General features: G+C 60.3%; 3 protein-coding genes across 14 annotated transcripts in view; 1 reads left to right on the top strand and 2 right to left on the bottom strand.

Annotated features, from left to right (window-relative positions):
* Positions 1–879: 879 nt before the first annotated feature.
* ANKRD13B (ankyrin repeat domain 13B) lies at positions 880–8,320 on the top strand. The gene is given in 16 exon segments (XM_030472464.1): positions 880–1,039; positions 4,133–4,268; positions 4,432–4,556; positions 4,656–4,701; positions 4,939–5,082; positions 5,173–5,362; positions 5,480–5,546; positions 5,637–5,718; positions 5,790–5,854; positions 5,930–6,060; positions 6,179–6,336; positions 6,413–6,565; positions 6,646–6,806; positions 6,995–7,071; positions 7,163–7,228; positions 7,230–8,320. Coding segments are annotated over 16 exon segments (1,857 nt in total). The 5' UTR covers positions 880–928; the 3' UTR covers positions 7,375–8,320.
* A 102-nt stretch (positions 8,321–8,422) lies between these two features.
* On the bottom strand, positions 8,423–14,903 carry CORO6 (coronin 6). 3 transcript variants are annotated; one of them, XM_030472469.1, is made up of 12 exons: positions 14,682–14,724; positions 12,503–12,702; positions 11,804–11,926; positions 11,222–11,351; positions 10,958–11,139; positions 10,710–10,829; positions 10,249–10,368; positions 9,761–9,865; positions 9,527–9,672; positions 9,390–9,447; positions 9,080–9,310; positions 8,423–8,981 (listed from the first exon to the last, which is right to left on the bottom strand). In XM_030472469.1, the coding sequence occupies exons 2-12, from the start codon at positions 12,698–12,700 to the stop codon at positions 8,859–8,861; spliced, it is 1,536 nt and encodes a 511-aa protein (XP_030328329.1). In that variant the 5' UTR covers positions 12,701–12,702; positions 14,682–14,724; the 3' UTR covers positions 8,423–8,858. The 3 variants fall into 3 exon arrangements, with proteins under 3 accessions (XP_030328329.1, XP_030328327.1, XP_030328328.1); XM_030472467.1 differs by lacking the exon at positions 10,249–10,368 and having other exon boundaries at positions 14,682–14,903; XM_030472468.1 differs by lacking the exons at positions 10,249–10,368; positions 10,710–10,829.
* A 1,253-nt stretch (positions 14,904–16,156) lies between these two features.
* SSH2 (slingshot protein phosphatase 2) overlaps positions 16,157–27,820 on the bottom strand; it is a 93,619-nt gene continuing 81,955 nt past the window's right edge. For all 10 annotated transcript variants that reach the window (XM_030472448.1, XM_030472449.1, XM_030472453.1 and 7 more), the window contains 2 exons: positions 23,295–24,138; positions 16,157–22,111 (listed from right to left, as the gene is read on the bottom strand). In XM_030472448.1, the coding sequence (XP_030328308.1) occupies positions 20,171–22,111; positions 23,295–24,138 (2,785 nt within the window). In that variant the 3' untranslated portion in view covers positions 16,157–20,170. The remainder of the gene's footprint in view (positions 22,112–23,294; positions 24,139–27,820) is intronic.

Here is a 27,820-nt window from a genome sequence, read left to right as displayed (position 1 = left end):
TAGGGTCTATCCCCCCCGCTCTGGCATCCTTTAAGCACTGGGAGGAGGGGGGACACCCCGTTGCGCAAGCAGCTGTAGGGGTCAGACCCCCGCATCGTGCCCACCCCATGCAGGATGCACCGGAGCGGGGCCGGATCCTGCCCCCCAGCACCATGGGTCAGGCTGTACAACGAGTGACCTCACCGAGGGGATGGCCCATGACGTCATGGGGCAGCGGGGACATGCGGGATGCTGTGCGGGGACCGGGGCGGGGGGATGCGACCACCACCGTCACCGCCGCCTTCATTGCGGCTGAACGGGGAATAACGAGGGGGTTCAGCCCCATGGCGGGATGGGGGGCAGCGGGTGGGGGGCCGGGAGCGTGGCGCCGGCGGGAGGCCGAGGCAGTGGCTGAGGCCCAGCCTCGCATTGTTCTCGGGCAGCAGCCGGAAAACACGACGCCCGCCCGGGAGAAACGCAGGCGGAAAAGGAAACGGGGCTGGGGGCCCGCGGCGGCCGCTGCCCGGGATGGGGGGGGCTTGGAACCCCCCCACCGCCTTCATCCCTGCCCTACCATGTGCCCAGGGCCAGCATGGGGGGAATGGGAGGGGGGAAAATCAGCCTGGAGAGAGGAGGGGGGGGGGGGGGGGGCACGGGGTGCCAGCGGGGTGACACTTTGCGGCCAATCCCCCCCCCCCCCCGCAGGATCGGAGGCCGCGGTGATGGGCTGAGCGAATTGGGGTTTGGGAGGGGGGCGAGGAAGAAAGAGGAGGATGAGGAAAGGGGCGATGCCGGGCAGGGTGACTACAAGTCCCATGAGGCCGGGCGGTGCGGGGGGGCGCGGGGGAAGCACCGTGCGGGAGGTGCCGGTTCCTCCCCGCCCCGCGCCCCCCCGCGCCCCGCTCCGCCCCGCGCCGCGCCCGCCGCGCCGCTCCAGCATGCACGGAGGATGCTCGCGTCTTGCTCAGGCAGGAAGGGGCCGGAGGGCAGGTACCCGCTGCACTACCTCGTCTGGCACAACCGCGCCCGCGACCTGGACCGGGAGCTCAGCGCCAAGCAGGTGGGGGGGGGGAAAGAGGGGGGTACCCCCGGGCACGGCCCGGTTCGGCTCGGTTCAGCTGATGCAATGCTGCCGGGCTGCAGCCGGGCTCCTGCTCGGGGCTGGGATGAGGATGGAGATGATGGTGATGATGATAATGATGGGGTCCGTCGCGCGGCTGGCAGGGCTCTGGGGGTGCCGTGTGTCCCCCCGCACCCCGGGACTGTGCCGGCTGCCCCCGGGGCCGGTGCGGAGCTGTGGGTACCACCCGCCAGTCCCCTGCATTCCCCAGCGCACACAGCCCCAAGCATCTCTCCCCACGTGTCCCCTGCTAGGCCTCTGCGGACCCCCGGCACCCCAACCCGCACCCCACTTCTCGGGGTGCTCCCAGCCCTGCTGCAGCCCCCCAGCTCCCCACCCTCAGGCTGAGCCCCTCTGGGGAGGGACACAAGGCCCTGATGCTGCTGTGGGGTGCAGACCCCAGCCCCAAGAGGCCAGGCAGGTTCTTCTCGGCTTGGGGGACCCCCGGTGTCCCCCATCCCGGGAAGCCTCCAGCCAGCGGGTGGTGGAGCACGTCCCCAGGCGGATTCTCAGCCTCCCTTCTCCCCCGTGGCGTTGCAATTCAGGTAATTAAAACCCAACCCCGAAGACGCAGGAAACCGCAGGCGCTGGAGGGAGGCTGGTGGTGAGGCTGTGCCCAGCAGCCCCGCTCCTTCGGCCCGGCTCCTGGCACCCCAGGGTGCTGAGGGCTGCGCCGGGTGGACCCCGCTGATGCAGGAACCGGGGGGCTGCCGTACCACGATGCTCCCGCCGGGATGCAGGCGATGGCTCCCGCCACACCCGCCTCCATTGTGGGGGCCAGCCGGGATGGATGCGCCGGCATCGCCCTGGCCCCCCGCCCCATCGCCGGCACGTTTATGCCATGGTGATTTGGGGTCGTTTTTCCCAGGAGCTCGGTGTGGTGCAGATCAAAGCTGGGTGCAGGCGGTGGCGGCGGCTCAGGAGATGCTGGGGATGCAGGGAGGGTTTCCAACCCACCCCGAGCCCTGCTGTGAAGGGGCTCTGCCATGGTCCCTGCTGCCATTTGCAGGGTGAGAGCAAAGCTGGCTCTGTGTGCACCCATGGGTGCTGCAGGCCAGACCCCAGGGCAGGTGGGGGTTTGGGGCCAGCCCAAGCTGAGCCCCCCATCCCCGTCCGGGGCATCCAGGGACACGGCTCAGCACACACATGCAGGTGTTTGGGGATGGGAAGCATGGGGCAGCTGCCACCATTGCTCCTCTCTGTGTACCCATAAGGGCCCTGTGTGGGTCACCCCTGAATTGTCACCATGACCTCCTGTCCATGCTTGCCTCCACCTAGGGAGCGAGGGCCAGCGTGTCCCCATGGCAGAGCAGCACAAGGAGGTGGCAGGCAGTGACACAGAGCCCATTGTGCCAGGACATCCCATACCACAGCCTGCTCCGTCACGCATGGCCGGAGCACAGGGCTGCACAGGGACAGCAGCGCCCAGCACCACCTCCCGGTGCTTGCCTGTGTGCCCCCACTGCCACCCGGGAGCAGGCACTGGGGTCCCCCACTGTGGGGACAACCCCGGCACAGGGGATGCTCTGTGCCACGTCCTGGCTGGCACGGGAGGAGCGGCCAGAGCTGCACCGCTGCCACCCCAAAGCCATCCCTGTCCCCATCCCCGGTGGGTGCCACAGCCCCAGGAAGGGCAGTGCTCCGAGGTCTGTGCTGCAGCCCCTTGAGCTGGAGCTGTCCCAGCACCAGGGCCCAGGACCGAGCTCTTGCTGGTAAAAACTGGGTCATGCCGTGTCCCCCGGGGTTGGCTCCTGTGCCGCATCCCTGGAGCAGAGACCCTCATCCTGCCTGGTGCTGGGGCAGGGCTGCAGCTGGGGAGCCCCACTGAGCCTGCAGCACCCGTCCCCCAGCTGGGGGGCGATTGCTTTAATTAGAGTCATTTCATTAGCGCAATTAAAAAGCAGCAGTCGCCTGGAGAGCGTTGGAGCAGCACGTTGGCTCCTAGGGAAGTGAGGGCTGTTTTGCTCCAGCGGTGTGGGCAGCCTGGTGGGGGTTCCCCCTCCATGGTGAGCCCCTGGGGATGAGGGGCGTGGAGATGCCCCCGAGCAGGGATGGGGAATCCCTGGGGCAGAGGGAATGCAGGATGTGCCCGGGAGCAGGGACCGGGCATAGAGCCTGGGCATAGAGCCCAAACCCCAACCCCTGCCCAGCCCCAGACGCCTCGGGGTGCCTGGTCCCAGCTGGCACCTGTGGGCCCTGCACCCCACTTTTGTCCTCCCCAAAACCCATGCCTTAATTAGGGGTTCATCCCACTGCCCTCTCCTCTGCCTGTATGCAACTACTCATCTTCAGGCGCAAGGTGCTGGGGGTGCAGAAGCTGGTCCCCCATTGCCGCTCCATCATCCCCTGTGCCGTATCCCCAACCTGGGGCGCGGGTGTGATGCTGCACCCCACGCGGGTGCTCGGGGTGCCCATCACCCCCACCCCCACCGCCCCCCTGCGAGGGATTCCTCGGGGCTGGCCGGGTGCCCGGCTCTGGGCTTGGCACAAACAATGGCAGCCCCAGCGTGCGGCTCCCCAGGGCCGGGGATCCTCGGAGCAGTCGCTCCGCTCACGCAGCCGCCTGCGGCTCAGGCAGGGGAACACGTGCGCCCGCCGCAGCCACACTCCGGGCCTCGGCAGAGGGGGGCTGCCGGTGGATGCTGCCTGGCAACTGGGCAGCAGCACCCCCCCTGCATCCAAACCACAGAGGTGGGGGCTTTTCCCAAGCTTGCAGCTGCATCAAGCCATGCAGAGCTCCGTGTGCTGCGCCGGTGGCATCCGTGTGCCCCGCTGCCATGCCCCATGTGGTGGGTGCAGCCCGGTCTGACCGTGCTGAGCTGCGCCTGGGTGCTGGCAGTCATCACTGCATTCTCCCCGTGGGTCTGGGGAGCAGGGAGAGCCTTTTGAGGTGCATCTCTTGGGGGAGCTGAGGGATGAGGATGCTCGCTGAGATGCCGTCAGATGTCGGCTGCTTGCGGGAGCTTCACATCTGCGTTGGAGGGCAAGGTCTGGCCGCCTCGGTGGTCCCTGAGGTGCATTCCCTCCTGGCAGGCTGATATTGAGCAGCTGGACCCCCGAGGACGCACCCCACTGCACCTGGCCACCACGCTGGGCCACCTCGAGTGCGCCAGGGTGCTGCTGAAGCATGGTGCTGATGTGGGCAAGGAGAACCGCAGCGGCTGGACGGGTGAGCCTTGGTCCTCCATCAACCTGCCCTGGCATGGGTATGGGCATGGGCATGGGCATGCTCAATGGTGCAGCTCCCCAAGGGACAGCTCACATGGTGGTACATGCATGTGGCCACCTCTGCCGTGCCACAGCCCTGGGCACTGCCCCTGTCTGCCCTGCAGTCCTGCAGGAGGCTGTGAGCACCCGGGACCTGGAGCTGGTGCAGCTGGTCCTGCGCTACCGCGACTACCAGAGAGCCATCAAGCGCCTGGCCGGCATCCCCATCCTGCTGGAGAAGCTGCGCAAGGTACCTCCATCCCTCCATCCCATGGGGATGCCGGGGAGGGATACTGGGCAGGGGGATGCTGGCAATGGGATCCTCCTGACCCCGATGGGCTCTTGGCAGGCCCAGGACTTCTATGTGGAGATGAAGTGGGAATTCACCAGCTGGGGTAAGCTCGGGGCAGAGCATCACTGGTGAGGGAGCGGGAGTTTCCCAGCAGAGTCCCCCAGCCCCAGCATCCATCCCCATCCTTGGGATGGGAGACACTGTCCCCCCTGTTCCCCCACACCCCAAGCTTGCAGACCCCTGTCCCCAGATGTGTTCCCTGTCCCAGCTCAGCGCTGTCAGCCCACTCGGGGTGCAGCGTGGCCCCATCCCTGGCTGGGCTATCGCTGTCTCTCCCCAGTGCCGCTGGTGTCCAAGATCTGCCCCAGCGACACCTACAAGGTGTGGAAGAGCGGCCAGAACCTGCGGGTGGACACCACGCTGCTGGGCTTCGACCATATGACCTGGCAGCGAGGCAACCGCAGCTTCGTCTTTAGGGGACAAGGTGAGACAGCACCGGGGTCCCCCTGTGCCTTCAATGGGGAGCACTGCAGAGAACTGGGTGACGTGGTTGTCCCGACCCTGCTCCTTGCAGACACCAGCGCGGTGGTGATGGAGATCGACCACGACCGGCGGGTGGTGTACTCGGAGACGCTGGCCCTGGCCGGCCATGACCAGGAGGTGCTGCTGGCTGCTGTGCAGCCCACCGAGGAGCAGGTGATGGGGCGGCTGACGGCCCCCGTCGTCACCACGCAGCTCGACACCAAGAACATCGCCTTCGAGAGGTGGGCTGGGGGCAGCACCGGGCCCATCCCTAGGGATGCGCAGCCCCATGGGGTGCTCGCACCCTGGGCTGGATGAGTGAGACCATCCGCTGCTCACTGTGTGTTGTATCACGCAAGGAACAAGTCCGGCATTCTGGGCTGGAGGAGCGAGAAGACGGAAATGGTGAATGGGTATGAGGCCAAGGTGAGGGGCAGGGGGGTTGAGCTGCCTGGGGGGATACGCTGGTTGTGGATTGGGGGTATCCACATCAGCCATTCCCCCCTCCTCATCCAGGTCTACGGAGCATCCAATGTGGAGCTGATCACGCGGACACGGACCGAGCACCTCTCGGACCAACACAAGGGCAAGAGCAAAGGTGGAGCTGGCACGGGCTGGGTGGGCAAAGCACCGTGCCTGCCCTTGCCCTCACCCCCTTATGTTCCACAGGCAGCAAGACGCCTTTGCAGTCCTTCCTGGGCATCGCTGAGCAGCATGTGGGGCCCAACAATGGGGTGAGTGTCCCATGGGTCCTGGGGGGTGGCCCCACAGTCAGACACCCCCTTCAACCCCCTTGGGCCATCCCACAGACGCTGATCACACAGACACTGAGCCATGCCAACCCCACCGCCATCACCCCGGAGGAGTACTTCAACCCCAACTTCGAGCTGGGCAACCGAGACATGGGGCGGCCCATGGAGCTCACCACCAAGACACAGAAGTGAGGGGGGAAGGAGCAGATTGGGGACCCCCCTGTCCTTCCCCCGCCTCCTTGCCCGCTGCAGAACCCCCATGGGGGGCAGGCAGGGGGTCCCCAGCCCGGCGCCTGTCCCCGGCAGGTTCAAGGCGAAGCTGTGGCTGTGTGAGGACCACCCGCTGTCCCTCTGCGAGCAGGTTGCCCCCATCATTGACCTCATGGCAATAAGCAACGCGCTCTTCGCCAAGCTGCGGGACTTCATCACCCTGCGCCTCCCGCCCGGCTTCCCCGTCAAGATCGGTACGAGGGGAGGGTCTTTAGGGGTACAGGTGGTGCAGCCGGATTCCCTCCCTGCTTTTTATCCCTTTTCCCACAGAAATCCCTATCTTCCACATCCTCAACGCCCGCATCACCTTTGGGAACCTCAATGGGTGCGATGAGCCCGTCAGCTCCCTGCGGCACAGCCCCAGCAGCGAGGCCCCTTCACCCAGCAGCGACTCTTCCAGCGTCAGCAGCTCCAGCTCCCTGAGTACGTGCGGTTTGGGGGGGACACGGGTGGTGGTGGGGACACGGTGGGGTACCCAGCCTTTTGGTGCCTGCCTCCCACAGCCTCGTGCCGGGCGTGTGAGATGGACCCGGCGCTGTTCGAGGTGCCGCGGGGGTACAGCGTGGTGGGGACGCACCAGGACGCCCTGCGGGAGGATGAGGATGATCTGCTGCAGTTTGCCATCCAGCAGAGCCTGCTGGAGGCGGGCAGTGAGTACGACCAGGTGGGTACTGACGCCCCCCCGCCTCCCATTGCCCACCCCATTGATGCTGCCACAGGATGCTCATCCCACCTTATCCCATCCCTGCATCCCGCAGCTGCGCATCATCATCCAGGGGATGGATTTTGGGGTGCTTAGAGGGGGGAAAACAGGGTGCCACACTCTGACCCCCCCTCTACCACCATCCTCAGGTGACCATTTGGGAAGCACTAACCAACAGCAAACCAGGCACCCACCCCATGTCCCACGAGGGCCGCCGGGGAGACAGGTTGGTAAGGTCCAGCCAGCCCCCCCGGGGGAGCGGGAGCGGGTGCTGGCTCCGCAGGGACCCCCGTTGAGACCCTGCCAACACCCCCCAGGACTCCCCAGCACACAGCAGCCCCCCGGCCCCCCACTGCCCCGGCGCCGGGGGGGGGGCCGGGGGCCCAGCACCCTGTTCCCCAGCTACGCGGAGCAGCTGCGCTTGGCCATGGCGCTGTCGGCGCGGGAGCAGGAGGAAGCCGAGCGCCGGACGCGCCAGGAGGAGGAGGATCTGCAGCGGATCCTGCAGCTCTCGCTGACGGAGAAGTGACCCCACACTCCCCCTGAACCTCCCCCCCGACCATCCCTACGGGGATGGGGACGCGGCCGGTGCCGTGTGTGGGGGCACACAGGGGGGAGTGGGGTGGGGGGAGGCAGCCCAAGCACTGCGAGTGGGGAGGGGGGTGCAGGATTTTGCCTTGGCATGGAGGAGATTGTCCCCATAGCCAGTACTGGGGTGCAGGGGGGGCACCCCACAGCAGGATGGGGTAAGGGTGGGTGGCAGCCCTACAGAGGGGTGGCAGGGACCAGGGGGGCAACCCTACAGACTGTACCCACCCCTGGGACCCCCAACCGCCCTATAGGGTGCTGCTCGGCCCCTCACCCCAGGGCAGTGGTGGGGGGCACATCCTGCCCCAGATGGGGGGGCTGCCAGTTGTGTGGGGTCCCGGGGTGCCCCCATAGCTGGGGGACTCTGCCAGCCGCCCTGAGCCCCCCCAGCCCAGGCGCTACCAAGTGCACTTACCCGGGAGCTGCTCTGCCTGCCATGGGGGGGGCTCAGCCCCATTGCACCCCACAGCCAGCGTGGGGACCCCCACCCCAGGGGGTGCGGGGGTCCGCTGGGGCAGCCAAGGGGGTGCCTGTGAAAGGCCACTTGGTGTCACCTCCCCCTTACCCACTGCTCGCACCCCCCCTGCCCTGCTCGGATGCCCCCCTCTTTGGCAGCACTGCACCCCCTCGTCCCGGGCACTGACCCCGAGAGAAACCTTATGTCAATGGTGCTAACCCCCGGCCCCCCCTGCCCCGGGCTGCTCCTCCTTTGCACATGTGGGGCTGGGGGCAACAGGGGGGGCTGGGCTCACTTCCCTGGGACTTTTCACAGCCAGTGCCCCCCCCTTCACCCCATGCACCCCACAAGCGACATCTGGGCCAGGGCCGGGGGAGCCCGAGCAGCTCCGACCACGGCCAACACCAATAAATGCTCTTTAATGTTTGTCTCTCTTGGCCTCTCTGTTCCTGCCGCGGGGCAAGGGGGTGCAGGCAGGGCCCCCCCCCCGGCATGGCAGCCCCATGTCCCTGGTACCCGCTACACAGCCACGGGTGGCTGAGCCCTTTATTAAAGGGGGACCCAAGAGCCAAGAGCCGGGTGGGAGCAGCCGCCGAGGGGGCGATGGGGCAGGGGGAGGAAAAAGGGGGTGATGGGGTGGGGATGTAGCACCGTACCCAAGCACATCCTGGCCATGGGGGGGGTCCAACAGCTCCCTGTGCTGGGAGGATGCTGGCACCCAGCTTGCAGGTCCCTGAGGAGGATGCTCAGCAGCCCCAGCCTGCGGGCGCTGAAGCGGGACCCCCTCGGGTGCCAGGACACCATTGGAGCAGGATGTGACCGATGCCATTGGGGGGGGTCCAGGGTCTGATCCCCTCCCTGCAGGCTCGGCTCCTGGGGAAAGAACACGGCTCTGGGCTCCTGCCCTCTGCGGGGACTCGGCTTTAATCCCCGGGGGGGCCGGGGCAGTCCTCGCCATGGCCACCACGTTAGTCCGTGCCGTTGGTGAACTGGCAGAGTTTGTTCTCCAGGTCAGAGATGCGCTTCTCGTGCGCTTGGACCGTCTCCTTCAGGGCACGGATCTCCTCCAGCACCTCCTCCAAGGCTGGCCGCTGTTGGGGGGGACACAGGGTCACCAGAGAGCCCCTTCCAACCCCACTGCAGGCAGGGGACAGCCCTGCTGCAACGTCCCCATCCCCAGGACACTCACAGAGACGTTGGGGTCACAAGTGGAGTGGGTGCGGCGGGGGCCTGGGGGGGGTTTGTTGTCCAGGATGTTCTTCTTGACCACCTTCAGCTCCCGGTTCTTGATGGGGACGTACCCATCCCGCAGCGAGATGAGGATGGGCTCCGCATCCTTCCCGGACAGCCACTCGTCTGCCTCCAGCGCTGGCTCTGGGCCTGGTGTGTCGGGATACAGGTCATCCTGGAAGAGGTCTGACTGCGGGGCGAGGGAGACTGCAATGAGACAAGATGCCCCCCCTTTACCCCCCATCTCCCCTGGGACCCCATGGACTCACCTTGCGCGGCACCGTCATGACGATGGGCTCGCACTTGCGCTCGTGCAGCTTGAAGAACCTGCATGGGGCAGAGGCAGTCAGGGTCCAGCCACCCCCCGTCACCCCTTTAGGTCCCCTGGGCCCCCCCAAGCTCTTACCTGGCGATCTCACACTTGCTGACGTCCAGCCCACGCTTGGGCATGAAGCCCATGCCCCGCTGCGGCTCCTTGCTGCTGTAGGTGTTCAGGTAGTGCACGTAGGGCGCCTCATCCGTGATCTCGAAGTACCGGATGCTGCTGTCACCCTGCGGGTGTAGGGACGGGTGTCAGCCAGCCCTGACACCCCCAGGGATGGGGTGACATCATGGGGTGCACCCCAGGGTGTGGGGTTACCTTCCCACAGAGGTAGACGATGCTGGAGTCAGCGTCATAGAAGGGCAGCAGGACCCCGTTGCTTGTGTCCATCTCCTGCAGGGCGATGGGCTCCTCAAAGTTATTCTGTGGGGCCGGAGCAGTGGGGGTGTGAGTGGTGGCCCCCAAACCCTCCACCCTGGTTAGTCACACATTAGCCACAGCACACTGCGGGGACAAGGCTTGTCCCCCCACCCAGGGTACACAACCCCCGGGGCAGGCAGCTTGTCATGCCCCCCCCACAGCACCCTCTGCCCCACTCCTGCTTACCTGCGTGACTGGGTGCACCCCAGCCTTGTGTCCCCCCCCCAGCACTCCCTGTACCCCCATCCCCAGCACAGCACAGCACACTTGGGAACTTGGCATCATTATAGGGGGAATGCAGCGGGCACCCCATCCTGGGGCAGGGAGGGGGGCAGAGGTTTGGGGGAGCCAAGTTCCCGGGGCAGCACTCCATGCGGCCTCGTTACCGGGTCCCACAAGCCCAGCTCCCGCTGGCTCATTCTGGTAAAGCCCGTGGTAAAGATGTGTCCTTCCCGCGTGAAGATGGCCCGCACGGGCCTCAGCCCTTCGTGGGGGGCAAACCTCTCCTGGGGGAAGGGGGAGAGAGTCAGCATGGGGCATGGGATCGGGGGAAAATGGGAGGGGGTCTGGATCTGTCCCCCAGAAGAGCTGCTGAGTCCTGCTGCTGGGGAGTGCATGAGGCTCCTGGAGTGCATGTGCTGATGGAGAGCATCCCTGTTACCCAGCGCATCCGTGGTACCCAGCACATCCGTGGTACCCAGTGCATCTCTGATACTTGGAGCATCCCTGGTACCCGGAGCATCACTGGTACCCAGAGCATCCCTAACACCCAGTGCATCCCTGGCTTGGCTGAGCTTCGTGGGGTCCCCAGAGCGGTGCTGGCCAGGCAGGAGCCGCTGTCTCATACCAGGTCCCAGAGGGCCAGCTGCCGCTCGCTCATCTTGCTGAAGCCGGTGGTGAAGATCTTGCCATCGGCCATGAAGATGGCACGGATGGGGCGGACGCCGTCGTGTGGTTTGTCTTTCTCCTGCGCCGGCCGTTAGCGGGTTAAAACCAAACACAGACACACGCGGTGCGGGGGGTTAGTAGGGTCAGACACGCACTGGGGGGGACCCCGCGGCGGGCTGGTGGGGGGGACACATAGGGGACACTCACCGCCACAACCTGCTGCTTGCGGGGGTCAATGATTCGGACCTTCTTGTCCTTGCAGGTGGTGACGAGGAGGCTGCCGTTGCGGTTCCAGCCCACGTTGTAGATGAGGTCGGTGTGCATGTCATCCAGCGCCAGCAGCATCTCCCCCGTGCCCACGTTCCACAGGATCACCAGGTTGTCACAGCCTGTGGAGGACCGATGGGGTAGACAACATCACCCCACAGACCCCCCTCAAACCCCGGGGAGGCGACCTGGGTACCCCCTTACCTGCGCTGAGCAGCACGTTGCGGGCGGTGGGATGCCACGAGATGATGCTCACCCGCTTGGAGTGTCCCTCCAGCGTCACCACCGGCTCCGTGATGTTGCGCATGGGGACGTAGTCAGGGATCTGCCACACCTTGAGGGGGGGACACGGACAGCGGGGTGTGGGATGGTGGGGATCACCCCACGCCTGAGCATTAAGCAGCTGAAGGCCTCAGAGCCAATTAACCTCATCCTTAATCCCGGCTCAGGCTGCAGGAGGGTGGCGAGGGGACAACAGCAGCGCCTCCATCCTGGGGTGCATCTCTCGCAGTTGGGGTGCTGATGGGCACCAGGAAAGGGGGTGCCAGCCCCCAGTAGCCCCCCCCCCCCCCGCTATTCCTGGGTGCTGAGTCGCCGGGGTGGGTATATTTAGCACAAAGTGCTGCATCATGGAGAGAGCAGCCGCCGCCAGCGTGAACGCATGGCACCGCGGCTAAAAATAGGCCAGTGACACTTCGCAGGCAGCAGAATGGGGGGGGGGGGCGATGCTCTGCACGGTTCCCCCAGCACCCGCCACCCCCCTCCCACCCGGGTCTGTCCCCTCACCATGACGGTGGTGTCCTCCGAGGCACTGGCGATGACGTTGTCGTTGTGGGGGCACCAGTCGATGTCCAGCACGGGCGCCGTGTGCCCCGTCACCAGCGGGTGGTTCTTGTCCACCCGTCCCGTCTGCAAGGCCGAGGTGCCGGGGTGAGTACCCAGCAGTGGGGGGGACCCCCAAACCCCAGCCTGGCCACAGTGCGGGGCTATGGCACAAGTGGGGACATGCAAGGAGGGGCCCAGAGCTTTGCACCTGCCTTGAAGGGGGAAACTGAGGCATGCAGTGGGAATGGGGCTCCTTTAGCATGAGGACCCATTAGGGACATGGAAGGAATAAATGTGACCCAGGAGAGGTTGGTTTTTGTCCCCCCCGATGGCACGGAGAGGCTGGGGACCCCCCTCCCAGCCCCTCTGCTGGGGTGGGCAGCACAGACCCCCACCCCACTGGGATGCTCCCTGTGCATCATGTGCTCCCAGGGAATTCCAGCTGGGAAGAAAGCAGCCCGGGGTTTCCTGCATCACCTTGGTTGCCCCCAGGACAACAGATGCATCACCCCAGCTTGTCCATTCCTCAAGTACCCCCAAGAGGATGGGGATATTGGGGCAAAGCTGGGGGACTCTGGGGCCACAGCAGCCCCCCAAAAGCGGAGCCCATCAGCGCATCCCCCCCAATAGGGTCCAGCCCCCAACAGCCTCGCCGCTCACCTTGGCAAGGGGCAGGACCATGAAGGCCCCCCCGCCGCCAGACTCCACGATGATGGCCACAAACTTGGGGTTGACGGCGCAGAAGGAGCTGTCACACGTCACCTTGGAGACGCGAATGTCCTCATACATCTGGTCGGCCTTCACCGGATGCCCGAACACGTGCCGGAACTTGCTCTGGCGCACCACGCGTCGGCTCATGGCTGGGGGGTGCAGGATCAGGCCATGACCCCTCCGTGGCACATCGTGGAGGGGTTTTGGTGCCCTTATTGCCCTAAGAAACCCCCCGTGTCCCAGGCACAGGGGGAAAGCTGGGGACACGGAGGTGGCAGGCGATGGGGATGCAGGATGGTGCCTGATGTGACCCCAATCCCATGCAGAGAGTGGGGACAGCCCTTGTGCAGGGGTGTGTGGGTGCTGCAAGAGCTGTGGATGGGCATCCTGTGGCCAGAGACGCTTGATGGCTGGGCAGTGACATGGTCATGCCATGATGCGCTGCTGCGCCATGCCCGGTGGCTGTGCCGTGCCCTGTGGTTGTGCCGTGCCCTGTGGTTGTGCCATGTCCCAAGGCCAGCACTGGGGTTGGTACATGGGCAGTGGCAGTAGAAGAGCAGGGCTGTGGGCAGTTTGGGGTGGACACAGAGGTGCATGCACCAGGTCACAGCTTGTCCCCTTGTGCCCCATCCTGCATCAGTGGCCCAAAGTGGCCCGGCTCGGCACAACACCCAGGAAGGAAGCTGTGCATCCAGCATTGCTTGTCCCACGACTCCCCCATGGGCTCCAGCATGTGTCATCCATTCTGCACCCACAGGCCATTCCCCTGGCACTGATCCTGGGTGAGAGCTGGACCCGGCACAGCCACACAGCCCCATGGGCACACCAGGGTGCAGAGGAGCCCCCCATGCTCAGCACGGCCTCAGTGGGTCCCTATGCCTCAGCCACAGCCAGGCACACTGCCCACCACCACCCATCTCTGCCCCGAGCCTCTGCTGCTCCTGGGACCTGCCTCCCGGGACCCCTGGAGACTCCCTACTGGGGGGCTCTGCAGCACCCATGAGCCACTGACCAGCCCAGGGACTCCTCTGTGCTCTTTTGGGGCCTCAACCATTGCCAGTTGCTGCATCCAGCCACCAAACCTCACCCCGGAGCACCGGGCACCGCTGCTGTGGGCAGAGGTAGGAGCAGATCTGCTCCTCCATGACCCAGCCGGTGGCTTTTGGCCAGGGCACGTGCAGCACCGAGCCAAGCCTCATCTGCCCAGTCCCTGGGTGTCCTCACGGGTTCTTGTGGCCCTTCAACATCATCCCTGGCCTGGCAGAATGGGTTGTGAGCAGGAGCCTGGCTATCAAGGGGGGCTGGACACTGGCACCATGGCTGTTACCCCCAGGGCCCCAGATATGATCTCCAGCCCGGGGGAGGGGTGAGTGGGCTCCATGGGGACACCCTCCGGGTACTTTGCGGCACAGTGGGAGCAGAGCTTGAGGTGTAGGGACACAGGGGAGGGGGTGATGGCCTGGCTGGCTGGGCAGAGGACAGGCAGGGTGCAGGCAGGGCATGGAGTGCAGGAAAGGTGCGGGTGAGGAGCAGATGTGGTGCAGGCAGAGTTGAGCAAGGTGCAGGCAGTGCGTAGGGTGCAGCTGGGGTGCAGGCAGAGTTGGACGGGGTGCAGGCAGAGCTGAGTGGGGTGCAGGCAGAGTTCAGGCAGGGTGCTAGCAGGGTGCCGGCAGCGCTGAACAGGGTGCAGACAGGATACAAGCAGGGTGCTAATGGTCTGCAGGCAGGGTGCTAGCAGGGTGTTAATGGTCTGCAGGCAGGGTGCTCGCAGGCTGCAGGCATGACAGCTGGATGGGGTGCAGGCAGGGTCGGATGGGGTGCTAGCAGCATGCAGGCGGGGTTCAGGCGGGATACGGGCAAGGTGCAGGCAGGATACAGGCGGGATACAGGCAGGATACAGCAGGACAGCCCCGCTCCCCGCTCCCCGGCCGTGCCATTACGTTGCCACGATTGAATCCGCAGCGGCTGCTCGGGAACGACCAGAGGTCACTGTCCAAATATAGCCATCTCCTGCGGGGCGGCGGCGGGCGCCGAGGGGCCGGGGGCCGGGGTCCCTCCGCACCCCCCCCTCCCGCCCGCTGCCCGGTGCCCGCTGCCCGGTACCCGCTGCCCGCGCCCCGGCTCCCACCTGCGCTCCGCGGCTCCTGCGCGCTGCGGGCGCTGCGCCCCGCTCGGCTCCGCCCGGCCCGGCCCCGCTGCGCTCCCCTCCCGCACACCACGGCCCGGCCCGGCCCGGCCCGGCCCCGCTCCGCCCGGCGCGGCTGCGCTCGGCTCCGCGCAGTGCCGCTGCCGCAGAGAACAGCTGAGCCGAGCCGGGCGCCGCGGCCGCCACAGCCCCCCCGCGGCGGGCACCGGGAGGTGGGGGGGGCCCAGCCCGGCCCCGCCTGTCCCCGCACCCCGCCCGGCCCCCGGCCCGGCCCCCTCCGGCCCCGAAAGCGGGGGGCCCGCCCCCCCCCCCCCGGCACGGTGCATGGGACCCCTGGGCACAGCGCTGCAGCGGGATGGGGATGGGGAGAAGCCCCTTTGCCCCCTCTTGCGTCTTGCTACAGCGTTGGGGGACACCGCGGGGGGGTTTCACTCCTCAACATCACCCCTTTCTATCACCCTTGCCCAGGGCACAGGGCCGCTGGGCATCCCCGCATCGGGTCCCCCCGCATCCTCTGGCCAGCCCAGACCCCCCGAAGCCATGGCCATGGGCTGGCCCTGACACCCAGTGCACCCCATGCTCATCACCTGCCCCCCCCGCAGAGCGAGGGGGCTGCAAGCCCATAGGGGTGATGAGCCCACATCCGCCCTGCATAGCGGGATGGTTACAGGCACGTTCAGAAGCCAGATTTGGAACTTAGCAGAAGCCTGTCCCGCAGGGATGCCCTGGCCCAAGGGGATTAAGGGATTGTAGGGCTCGCGGAGCGGTGGGAGGGGAGCTGTGGTTCCTGGAAAGGCAGCAAAGCCCTGGACCCTACAAGGGCACCGTGTGGAGCCAGGCGAGCATTGGCTGAGCCGGGCAGGAGGGGGCTGCTGGCAAAAAGGCAGGGAAAAGGTGACATCCCAGCTCGCCTGGCCAAAGGGGTGGCGGGCAGGGAGGGGGCTGCACAGCCACCATGGCCCTGGCTCGCCCTGCCCTTGGCCCCACGTCCTGTATCTCCAACTCCAAGCCACATCCCCAGCGAGCGCAGGAAAGGCCCGGGAAAGCCTTTCCGCAGCTGGTTATTTGGTGCTTGGATGTGGCTCAGCTCCTCGGGCAGCCATGGCGGGTCCGGTCCAGGGTCCAGCTAAAATCTCGCATGTCTCTCTGAGCTTAAACCCCAAGAGGCTTCCACAGCTCCTCTGTCTGTGGCAGCGCAGAAAGGACCTGCACTGTCCCAGGTTTTACATACACAACCCCCAGCATCTTCCCTGCAACTGGGTCTGGAAGAGCATCCTGCCTTGGAGCACGGCTCCTTGGTCCCTGCACAGATCACCTGGGACAGGATGGGTCCATCTATCCTTCTGGCATGAGACATGAGTGAACAACGTGGCTCTGGCTCCCCAGATCCTGTGCTGACAGCAGCACGGGATCACTCATTGCCCCCAGCCCCACACAGGAGGCAGCACAAACCCATGTCATCTTCAAAATAAAACTTTATTCGGTAACAAGAACATTGAATCTGCGCATCAGTGCACAAGTTCACATTTAAAAACAGCTGAGCACATCGGTCATAAAGTCTTTAGGGGGGAAGGGGACGATCCCAGCCACCAAGGAAGATCCAGGAGGAGCAGACGGAAGCGCCCCCCGGTTTGCAACTCCAGCACCAGCCACCCCCGAGGTGATCCCTACGCACCAGCACGGACGTCACATCTCCATAAAGGAAAATAAAAGGCACTGGCACCACCTTTTGTGCCAACAGAGATGTCTGCAGCGCGGGCGGGCTGTTAGCACCTCTGGCAGCACTGCTGGAGGGTGACCAAGAGCCTGGACCCCTCCCGTGCCAGGCCAGCGCCTGCCTCTGTCCCACACCAGCAAGGGCTTGGGGGGGTCCCTCCCTTAGGGAGAAGCATGGGGGGGGTGCATGGAGCTGGGACCAGATTAAGGCAGGACGCACCATGATGGGAGCAGGGGACCTGCAGTGGGTATGGCTTCCTCCTTCTGCTGGGCTGGGAGAGTGCTTGGAGCCGGGAGCAGCAGCAGTGCCCCAGTGCCAATCCCCCCCTCCCAGGAGCTCCCCGGAGCAGCTGGAGCTGCGCTGGGTTCCCTTCCACCAGCCCTTCGCTGGCAAAGGGACACGGAGCTAACCCCTGCCCCATCACCTCCCGACCCCCTCCTGCCACCGCGCTGGGACCGTGCCCCCAGGAAAGGGCTGAAAGGAGATTTGTACAGGTCACAACTTCTCAAGCAGACCAGACACACACACACACACACCACCGAGTGCAACAGAACAGTGTACAAACCAGGTTCACACACACACGATCCGTTTGTGCAAGGCTCACACGTTACAGTACAGCCGGAGCCGGGGCGGGCGAGGGGAGGCGATGGCTGAGATATTGTACAGGAGTCAATGTAAACAACGCAGCGTCCTCCGAGAGGGCTTCGCAAGACCAAAAGAACAGTTGCTTTGTACAAAAATGCCCTTAAAACAACACGTTTCGCCTAAAACCCCTCTATCAGCAAGGCCTGAGCTCCCCGGGGTGCTCAGCGGGTCACAAGAAGCTCTCATGGGGTGGCCAAAGGAACTGGAGTGAACCACCACACATCCATGAGCCATCAGTGTGAAGGGACAACCATCCCCAGGCAGAGACCTCTGATGCCAGGGGCTTGGTGGCTTTATTGCCCAGAGACCGGAGAGCTGCATGTGACATGTCCCTCCAGCCCCTTCCCCTTTCTGCCATCCCGGTCTGAGCCTCCATCCAGCCCTCCAACACCTTCACAGCTCTGCAATGGAACCACCTTCCCCAACTCCCTTCGATTAAAACCACAGATTAAAACCAGAGCCATGCTGGGACAGAGCTGAGCCCTTTGGCTGCTCTCCCCAGCTGAAGCACTCAGACAGCAGTAGAGTAGTGGAAGGAAGCAGCATTTCTGGTCTGCATGGAAGAGCCTTTCTATAGGGAATTTCTCCTGAGATCAAGCTGGGCAAAGAAACCAGCTTCCCTTCCTCCTCCTCCCTTCTCAAGGGAACAAATTACACACAGAGCTTTCCCCTCCCAAGCAGATCCTTGTCACCAGGAGATGCAGCCAGCCACGCACGCTGCTCCCTCCAACGCAGGGCAGGCCTGGTGGCACCCTGTCCCTTCCAAGGAGCAGGCAGATGTGTCCTTGGGAATGGTGGGCAGTGGGGTCTGGGGAGGTTTATGGGGGAGGCAAGGCCTGGAATTGTCCTTCACACGATGACATGAGCCACTTGGCCTTTCCACAGTGCTTGCCCAGCTCCGGAGCCAGCTGGAGCTGGCTAGGAGAAGCCAAATGTCTTTCCATGTCCCAAAGAAGTATCTGGCCTCCTGGGCGAGGGACTTGGGTGGCTTCTAGTGACCGAAATGGCCTGCAATGACGTGCTATGTGACCCAAGCTGGGCTACTTCGGGCTGTGCTCCAGCCCGCAGCTAGCACGGGTGACAGAGCCCAAGCTCCTTGGGAAGGAGGGATGAAGCACGTGCTACTGCTGGAGGACAGACACACAGCCCCATGCTGTGGGAATGGGGGACAATCCTTGGGAGCTACAGGAGAGCAGGGAGGTGGGATCCTCACCTGTGGGGTTATGGACACCCCTTCCCCAGGGCAGACACATGCTGCTTCCCAATACTCCACAGCACTCCGGTGCCGTGCATTCCTCTCCAGCTCAAGCTGAGCTTGTCCCATCGGAGCCTGCAGCATCAGCACCGCTTTCTAGGCACAGCCTTGTCTGCTGCTCCTCCCACCCCGTGTCCTCTCCATGCTGGGCTTTCAGCAGCTGGAGCCATTCTGCAGCTTCTCTGTGCTTCGCTCCTCCCCGGAGGGCAGATCTGGGCTAAAGCCAAGCACCAGCTCACACAATCTTCTGTCATAGACCTTCCACAGGCCTGCAGACAGGACCCAGAGCTCTCCAAGTGCCTTCCTACAGCACACATACAAGTGGCTGATATGCACGGCTAGTAATGAGGAGCTTTGATCTAACCAAACTGCTCAGGAACCACAAAACCATTTACTGGAGGTTCATTTCCCTGGAGAACACAGGGAAGCAAGAACCTGCAGAATGGCTCAGAGCAGCCCATGGCTTTCCACATCCAACTGGCACTTCTGAAACCCAGCTTCCAGCAGGAGGGAGAGGGGCAGATACACGGTCCCCCTCCTGATGGGGGTTCACACAGGACTGGAGGAGAAGGGACACATTTGGCAAAGGCTGGCATGGAGGCTCACTTCTGGAAAAGGAAGACAGGTTCCAACATCAAATCCACTCCCATTTCTGGGCAGATTACAATGAACAGCACTGAGTTTGAGTAAGGTGGGTTTGTTTTCCAGTTTACAGAATGCAGTCTTGCCCTTTGTAAAAAAAAAAAAACCCAAAACCAAAACATAGAAATAACAAAAAAACCCAAAACAAAACAAAAAAACCCCAAACCTCCATAAATATCATATATCCAATTTACGCCAAAAAAAATAAAGGGAAAAAGAATCCAGAAAAGCTCTTCCCTCCAGGTGCTGGGAGTGACACAGCAGAGAGGACAAAGCTTTGCATTCAGCAGGGGCAACGCATCGTGTAACAACAGGTTTGGGAGTGCCCAGAAGTGCCCGTGAGCAGAGGGGAGAGGAAAACTCAGGCAGCACGAGGAGACAAGAATGACTCTCAGGCAGAGGGGAGGCAGCAGGAGAGCAGAGGACAGATGATATGGCCATGAACTTGGAAGGCCCACAGCAGTATTCAAGTAATGGGAGGGTTTAAACCCTAACGAGGCGTTTGTTTTAAAAGAACACTCTGGCTTTGGGGGGTCTCCTCCTCTCACACGATGGTTTGGGGCAGTTGAGAGCTTGGAGCTCATGGAGGAGCTCTCCATGATCTGCACCAGGAGGTGAGCGCTGATCTGATCTCTGGGGTTTTTGGAGCCCATCCATCAGGATTTACCCACATGCTCCTTCTGAGGATGCACCAACCAAACTGAGCCCGAAGGGGTTTGTCCTGCAGCAGCTTTTGAGTGATCTGCCAGCATCGTGGAGTTCCAGTTTGCAGAAGTAAAAGAAAGGCCAAAGGGACCTTGGCACAAGCCTTCACATTTATGGGGGCTCTGGCCCCAGCAACTGCTCAGCACCATTTCAAAGCACGGGGAAAATTCAAGTTAGGAACTAGGATCTGGTTCTAAGCACAACCCCACCTTGCCAAAGCAAGCTAACATCCGCTTTCACATGACAGAAGTGTTCTTTTAAAACAAACAAACAAACAAAAAAGAACATTTGAGGTTATCAGAGTTAAAAAACTTAAAAAACCCAAACAGTCCTGCAGTCAGAGTCACACACAGAAGAACCAACCCACACCTACATGCGCCAGGAACAGTAAAATGACAATATATATAAAATTAACCAATAAAGTGCATGTTCCTTATATTACACCTGCCCCTTGGGTGAACGCAACGCCATGGGTTCTGTGGAGAAATCCCAGCCGAGGGCTCAGGATCACATTGTGTTGTAGAGGGGATTGGTTGTCCGCTTTTTATCATTGGTCTTTTTGAGCCTCCTCAGAGGGTGAGTTCTCCCATGCTGCTGCCGTGGTGTGACAGCCAGACCTCGAGCTGGAGACAAGGAGTCCAGGACCTGCGCCTGGAGCAGCGGAGGACCCTCCTCAGAGCTAGTCCACGTTGGATCCGTGCTGGAAAACAAGCTCTGCTGGCTGGAGCCGCACTCTTTGGCGTACTGAGCTAGCGGCCTCTCCACAGGCTTGCTCTGGGCAATGCACTCGGTTGTTCTGAGCTGTTCCACAAAATGCTTAGCGGGCTCCGGGGAGGAAAGGCGATGCTTTCCACACGAATCCCTCTCCAACCGCCCCCCGCGAAAGCCTCGACCCAGGGCAACGCAGGTGAGAAGCACCGGGTTGGCATTGGAAGAGGCTGACTCCCTCTCGGATAAGTCATCCTTGGAGAGGTCCAGGCAGTCCAGTTTGGCCAAGGACGCCGAGCGTTTCATGTGGGATGGTGTGGTGAGCCCCGCGTGCCGGATCCGAGCCTCTATCTCCTTCGCTCGCTGCTTGACCAGCCCAGGGCTGTTGCTGCGCTCCTCCACGCTGCGGCTGCTGGAGCTGTGGGGGAGGCCGTAACACAGGAAGGAGATGTCCAAAAGGTCCATGTTTTCATCACGTTGGCTGGTGAAGTCCTCGCCGCTCAGCTGCCTCGAGGTGCCGGCACCGCCCCTGCAGACAGGTCTGTCCCTGAATGGGAGAGCTGCATCTCCCTCCACGCCACACGGTGTGACCGGCTCGTCATCAGTACCCGTGCTCTGCTCAGTGACACCTTCCAGGTGAATTACACAGGGGTGAGAAGCGTGATCTGGGCTGGCTGAAGGTGTAGAGGTCACCTGGGCAGAGGGAGAAGCAGCACCGAGGTGAGCAGATAACCCACCACTGTCCTCGCTGGGGCTGCCCACAGTGCAGGTGACCTGCTTGTGTACCGCGTGCTCCGGTGAGAGGTTTACCAGCGTTGGAGCTTGGGGATAGGTCGAGCACAAGGAAGGATTCAAGTTTTCATCTAAAGAGGGGATGGCTGTGTCCAGCCCTCCCTGCTCACAGCTTGCATTGGGGCGCTCTGCAGACTTGACCATGGGAGTGTATTCAATGATTTCAATTCTCTTTGGGAGGAGAGAGTGCAGGGCTGGCTCCTCCATCCCATCAAATGAGACTACTGTCCTGCGCTCCTGTGCCATTCCCTCCCGCCCCAGGCTGGGCTCTGCAGGCAGGGATTCCTGTGCAGGCAGGTGCCTGCCCACAGGCAGCTCTGCTCCAGGAGGCAGAGGCAGCTCCTCGTTGCCTGGACCCCGTCCTTTGTCACCCTCTGGAGCCAGCTCCAGGGGTGGCTCCTCGCTCCTTCCCCGCAGCAGGAGCTCAGCAGCAGGAGAGTCGTTCCTGGAGTTCTTGCGCGTGGGTAAGATGCACACCGGGGATGTGTGCTGGTGCTCCTGCTCCTGCCTCAAGCGCTCCTCAAACTCCAGGGTTGCTCGTCGGACAGAGCCAGGGCACCACTTGGGCTCAGGGTTTATGGAGCCACGGGGCTCTTGCTGCTCCCCTCCAGGGCTGCTTTCCCCCAAGTCTGATTTACCAGAAGATGGCTGAAGGGAGGGGGCAGCTTCTTGCTCAGCTTGCGCAGGGTCCTTCTCCTTTTCCTGGTGTCCAGCACAGGCTCCTTCGCTCTGTTCCACCCTTTCTGATGCCCAAATCGCCTCCACTGGCAGGTCATGCACCGTGTTCCTCTTTGGTGTCTGGGTGAGGTTGGCTGAACCCTCTTTCTGCTGGGCAGGTCCTGCTGCCTGGTTGATTGACTCGATCTCTGTGATGATTTCCTTCACAGAAATGGCGTTTTCCGAGTGGGATCTGGTGAGATGGCCTGTGCTGGGCAGCTCGGGGACCTCCTGCAACACAGAAACAGTACAATTACAGAGTGGATCAGCCATGCTGACACACAGCAAATGGCAGCAGCTTAAAGGAAATGGGGGTGCATGTTCCCAAAGGAACAAAAAGTGCACGTGCCTGTGTGTGAGGATAGATTACAAGTGCCGTGATGACTAATGAAGCATTATTGTCTCTGGGATTGCTTTTAAGATATTCCAGGCTGGATTTTCACCTAGATTGAGCTTGAAGAACTTTTTACTTAATTGCCATGAATTCTAGGGGAAATTTAGCCTTTTTTTAATAAAAAATAAAGAAAATTAAAAAGGCTGCTAAAAGCACAGTTTTCAATTGAAAATGTTAAAGATTCTGCTCATGTAGGGGAGTGAACAGAAGTACAAGATAAAGAATGAAACCTGCTCTGGTTTCCCGGAGGAAAATGGCCAGAGAGGCTCCTCCATCCACATGGATGCTCCTGCCAAATCACTGGAGAGCGTGTTGGCCTATTGTATTTGGAAGAGCCTTATTGCCTCACATGGAGATGGAAAAGATTCAAGCAATGCAGCGTGGAATTTAAATAAGAGAGGCTCCCAGAAAACGATGGCCCCAGACACCATCAATCCCTGTGAGAGCCCTGGAGGATGGAAAGCAATTATAAGAGAAAAGTACCTCAATTCAGAGGTTACTAAATTTTGTCAGGATCATCTCTCTACCCAGGAGAGAAGTGAGCCATGACATGCCTGATCCCATCACTTCAGGCCTGGACAGGCTCATTCTCTTCCTCCAGCAGTGGAAGTTCTACATCTGCCTTGATTTACTATCCCATTGCTGGTGCTTTCCAACCAGGGGAAGGTGCAGGTTTTATCCCATTCTTTGATGGATTTCTCAAGTCAAGATAAATACCCACACTGGTTCAGGATGTTGAACCTTGGGTTCAACCTATCTGATGCAAACCTCAAAAGTAAGTTTCTCATGACAACAGCACAGCAGGTCAAGGTTAACTCGGCCAGTGCCCTGCCTCTGCCAGCAAACAGATGCTTAAGGAAAAAGCACAGAAAAGGGCAAGTATCTAAAACTGAAGAAGAGGGAAAGTATCTAGCAATGCCTCCCCAGTGGCTACCCTGCTCAGTGAGAAATCCCCTGCCCACAGCAGGGGAACCAGGTTTGAGCAGCAGTTCCTAGGAAAAACGAGCAAGTTATTTTAACCTTTTGCTGTTCTTCATCTGTGGAGGAGTCATCTGATGCCTGAGGAGAGTTTCCAGAGCTGCTCCTTCGAGTATCTGCACCCCCATCGACAGCAGGCGGCACTTCCAGCACAGGCACCCTGGAGACCCCGTTCCTTCCACTTCCTTGCTCCTCCATCCTGGAATGGGAACAAGTGCGTGACCGGCTCTCCTGGGAAAGCTCCACGAATTTCCCCAAAGCACTGAAGAAATCAATCCTGTCTGTACTGAGCTCTGTCACTGCGGGCTGGGGATTCTGCTGGAGACTTGGGGAATTTTGGTTTGGGGTTTGGGGAAAGTCTTTTAAGCACGAAGTGAATTCTTCCATGGGAACCAAGTGCACGTTCATATCAGGCTTAAGGGCATCTTTTTCCAGATCGTCCACTGTCAAATCAGGGAACTCTGTTATTTCCAAAGGGTGCTGGAGTTGCATTAAGGCCTCAGAAGCACGGCAGTTATCAGGGGGAACAGAGTCTACACAACATCCTGCCGTACAGCCATTGATATTGTTCAGGTTCAGCTTGTCCTCCATCTGCTCAGCGTGGAATTCTCGACATGTAAACTCTAGGTGAATCCTTCTCTCCTTCACACACACCTCCTCAATCATGTTGGCATCCTCTGGGAGCTGCTGCTCCCTGTCTAGCTCAGCTGAGTAGATGGGAGACATGGGCTGCTGGTTGTCGTTGGTCTTTGCCTCTGAGATCTGGTCGGCCGACGTGGTGATCTCCTTTTTGTTCAGCTCCAGCCCTGACTTGCAGATGGGCTCGTGATGGTCCGAGAGGTCACTGTCCGAGTGCGAGCGCCACAGTTTATTATGCCGCTGTTTGCTGTGGGGAGGAAAAGAAAGGAAAACATTGAGTAGTGTCTTCACATACTAGAGCCAGATCCACCTTGTTGTAAGAGGATGCAACCTATACAAAGAATCATGCCAAATACTGGAGTCATTGACCACAACTGCAGCTTCACTTGAACAGTTCAGGGTCAAACCCACTGCTGGAGAAGTTGATCCAATAACAAGCCACTTTCCAGTAGCTAAATTCACATTCTCCAGCAGTATTTTATCAGTCCATTCAACAAACAATGTTTAACTGACTACAGAATTTGGTCCTTCCTTAACCAGAAAGCACTTTTTGCTAGCAGGTGAGTGATGACCAGAAGAGAGAGGGTCCCTAGTCCTCGATGTGAGCAGATGGTGGACACGGAATGAAGCCAAATTTCCCTTGTGGCTCCTTCTTTGAACAGCTTCAGTGATCAATAATTGAGCTCTGGTAACCAAGAGGGTAGGGTGGGGTGGGAGGATGTGGGTGTGTGTAACAGAAGACATCCTCAACAGTCAACAAGCCTGCCTTCCACAGGAAGGAAGCTCAAGAGTTCTCCAGCTCTTGGAAAGTCCCCTTAGGAAGGTCTAAGCAGCCACAAAGCCCAGTGGCATTGCAACATCTTCCTTATCCATACCTGCCAAAAAACCCAGCCCAAGCCCCCGGGCTTACAGAGAGCAAAGGAGGCAAGTTCTGACAGTGAAACCACACCAGCTAGCCATGTCTGCAAGGGCTTTGCTGAGTGACCACGGCCACAGGGCTGTGCTTCCACCGATTGCCCCTAGGAGGAGAGCAGATACCACAGAAAGGTCTTGGATCTGCAGGAGACCTTGCAAAACCTCTTCAGGCCCTTGCTAGTTCGAGCAGGCGCTCCCAGACACATCCATCGGCTGCAGTCAGTTAATTAACAGATGCTATTGAACTAATTACAATGCACCAGTTTGTAGTGGATTATTTTCCTTAGCTGTTGGGCACCCACAACCAGATTTAGCTTTCCAACCCCATAATCAGCTACAACCTTTGTGTATGACACAGGGCAGAATCAGGGCCTTTCAGAGAGGAGGATCAAGACTAAAGGCCAAAGGTGTCTCTCTGGGGTGCACGTGCTCTGTCTCTAATGGGTTTTGGAGCAACGTCTGGCACTGGCAGCAGAACCAGGCTTGTCCATGGGGCAGGTTGTTGCTGAGCCTCTGCATGGGATGCCAAAGACTTCCCGTGTCTCTGCTCATGTAACCTGGGGAGAAGTTGTTGATGTTTTCTGAGGGCACTTCCCACCCTGGCGCTTCAGCGCTCGCATCCAGCTGCACATCTGATTTTGAAAGTCAAAACTACCCTCACGCACGAGCAAACCCAACTTGCCCAGCACAGCCTTGATCCGATAATCAAAACACATGTAAACAACCACTGGGAGAGGTGCATTGTATCAGCTTTCAATCTCACCCTTCCTCTGCTCTTACAACCTGCAAGCTGTGCTAACAGCAGAATAGGAGCCCGTGTCCCTTCCTAGAGCCCACAGCCACCTCTTCACCTTCCCGGACAGCATTCCCAGTGCCAGGGAGAACATCCCATGGCACAAGGTCTGGGGCAGCATTGGGGCTGGCCAGCTTGTGGCCACACCAGCCTTGGAACAGGAGCCTCCCCACCTCTCACCAGGCTGCAGCCAGCTCTCCAGGCTTTGGTACAACATTACTGCTGTCGATTCACAAGTTGCACAAGGAATAGAGGATCCCAAACACTGTTTTCCTGTAACTTATCCATAAAGCAACAGGGCTGGCTCAGCCTTTTTGTGGCTATCACTAGATAGGAAGAGACAGTTTAACTAACCCCAGGAAGTATGACAGTCCCAAAGAGCAAAACACGCTTGTTGTTGTGACTAGAAGCAGGCAGGGGGTTTTCATTTTACAGCTGGAAAACATATTCCAGTTGCTATAACCCCAACACAAAACCGTAACCAGATAGCACGAGCACATGGCTGCCCTCAAATACCATCCCCCTGAAACTGGAGCAGTCACATGAGTGTGAATCTGTTGGGTTTTTGTTTTTTTACCTGTCCTGGAATACTGCAGCAATAAACAAGGCAGGCAGAGAGCAGAGGGCAAAGCTAAATAACATAAAGAAAGAGGGGAATAAAAAAGCAGTTTGGTGCTGAGAAAGGAACCACATAAAGAGGGACCCTTTCTGCAGCACAGAGAGGCCACTCCTTGCTTCAGTGAAGCTTCATTTACTACAGGCTTTTTAGTCCTTCCCACACAGATGCAATGCACTGCTCTTGTATTTTTTAAAGCCTCATAAGTCATCTTCTTCATGCTGTTGCATGGGGACTTGCAGAGTAGGTCAGGAGCAGTGGTGTGCTCAAGTGGGATGGGAGTCACACACCAGATAAATTATGGCAGCAAGAAAGATTTACCTCCTGAAAGATAAATTACTGGAAGGCAGGGGAAAAAAACCAAACCCTTAACCAAAATGTTTGTGGAGGGTGGCTCTGCAGGTGTGCCACCAACCACCAGTGTGACAGATTACCTAAACCAACTGCAGGGCTGAAGATCTGATATAGCAGCTGCTACCAGCCCAGGGCTCCTCGCAGGTTTCACCAACCTGTTGCAAAGGATGTTGATGTGTTTTTCAGGTCTGAAAAGCTGCTTTTCCTCCCTCCAGCCTACCCCAGTGAGATCTGGTTGCCCGGTCTGCTCAGTGCTACATAGCACACCACACTGGTCAGGTCACCTTTAGCTCAGAGTTAAGCACTGACCTTTATTAACTGGTGCCAGCAGCACGTTTGGTGTCACACGAGGCACCAAAGGCAGGTGTGGTGTCTGTCTCAAAGGGGTTCAGTCCAAAAGAGCACAATTTCTTGAAATACGTATTCCACTGTGATCTATCTGAGACTCGGTATTACCTGGCTTTTGCAAGTGGACAGGACAGACCCAAAGGGACAAAACCAAGCAGAGGACAGAGGTGATAACTATGCCCTAAAGAAAGAACGTAAGTGCCCGAGCTGCTGTAAAGAGCAGCATAAGGCAGGAACCTTTTGACAGCACCATGAATCTATGAAGTAATTACTCTGGTCAAAACATGCCAAGAGCCACCTCCTGTGTCGGGAGACTCAGCTTGGGTAGTTGTGCTTGCTTCAGACCTGCTCCCTGGCAAAGCACACCAGGATCCTAAACAAAACACCGTAATCTGGTGAACACAGAGTATCACTATCTCCTTCCAGCTGATCACGTGAAGACATTGCTTAATGCAGCTTACAAGTGGATTTCTCAGAAACATGCAATATTTGTGTCTTTTTGCTAATCAGGTGATAGGCTTGGGCTTACAACACACTTGCCCAGCTCCACACCAGCCTCAGGACTCCATGCAGGAATAAACACGGCTGTTGCAATGCACAGAACATCCTGTCCCCTCCCCTAACACCAACACTTACTGAAGGGATCTAAATAAAACCAGACCAGCTGCTGAGGAGGGGCATGTTCAACAGGGAACTGTAAGGCTGAGATGGAGACAAAGCGAGTTCCCTGCCAAGTGATGTTACAAGCAATAGGAACACCGTTTATCTCTGCTGGAGTCTGCACAGCTTTGAATGCTGCATTCAAATGGTAGATCACAGGATGCTACTCTCCAAAAAAAATCAGCCATCCTAGAAGCCGAAGAGCCTCCTAAAATCTCTTTATTACACCCATTTTCCCAGGCT

Source organism: Strigops habroptila, assembly GCF_004027225.2.
Source record: "Strigops habroptila isolate Jane chromosome 13 unlocalized genomic scaffold, bStrHab1.2.pri S16, whole genome shotgun sequence".
In the NCBI taxonomy this organism is placed as follows: domain Eukaryota; kingdom Metazoa; phylum Chordata; class Aves; order Psittaciformes; family Psittacidae; genus Strigops; species Strigops habroptila.
The sequence above is the reverse complement of the archived record's forward strand: the minus strand, read 5'-3'. Positions and strand labels throughout refer to the sequence as shown.